This window comes from Gavialis gangeticus, unplaced genomic scaffold, assembly GCF_001723915.1.
Source record: "Gavialis gangeticus isolate Ggan-Ray unplaced genomic scaffold, GavGan_comp1, whole genome shotgun sequence".
NCBI classification, from domain to species: Eukaryota; Metazoa; Chordata; order Crocodylia; family Gavialidae; genus Gavialis; species Gavialis gangeticus.
Genome location: NW_017729013.1, coordinates 7096537 through 7096993, shown reverse-complemented (window position 1 = coordinate 7096993; position 457 = coordinate 7096537). Strand labels below are relative to the sequence as shown.

General features: G+C 56.2%; 1 protein-coding gene across 1 annotated transcript in view; it reads right to left on the bottom strand.

The window, feature by feature from the left end:
* Window positions 1-457, bottom strand: part of C1QBP (complement C1q binding protein) — a gene marked incomplete at its 5' end in the record, with an annotated part of 8721 nt that overhangs the window by 4602 nt on the left and 3662 nt on the right. Inside the window, one exon of the mRNA XM_019511322.1 lies at window positions 53-203. Within this exon, the coding sequence (XP_019366867.1) occupies window positions 53-203 (151 nt within the window). The remainder of the gene's footprint in view (window positions 1-52; window positions 204-457) is intronic.

Sequence of the window (457 nt, the reverse complement as noted above, 5' to 3'; positions counted from 1 at the left end):
AGTTTACTAATATCAAACAACACCATGAAACGCATGGATCCACATCACTTACTTCTCGCCAGGTATTTTGCGCACCAGTTTGGCCTCAGTGCCCTGCACCTCCAGCTCCCACCCTCCAGAGATCTTGGGCAGGGATTTGTGCTTCTGGATCTTCTTTTCTTCTTTAATCTCATCCTTGAGGAACTCGGCAAACGCTTTGTCCCCTTGCGAGGAAAAGAAAAGAAGCCATTTAGGACAGGAGACGTTTTGCTTCCCAGAGCCGAGCTCCACCCCAGCTTTCCCACCCACGCTACCAGCGTGCCCGTGCCCCCCTCCCCATCCCACAGGTAAAAGAAGGGGAAGATTTTGCGCAGGCTGAGCTGCGTCACCCTTTACAGGCAGAGTGAAGCGCACGTGTCCGGGGCGGGGATGAACGGCTCAGAGGCTTCCCGCCCCGAGCCGTGGGTGCAGGGGCCGG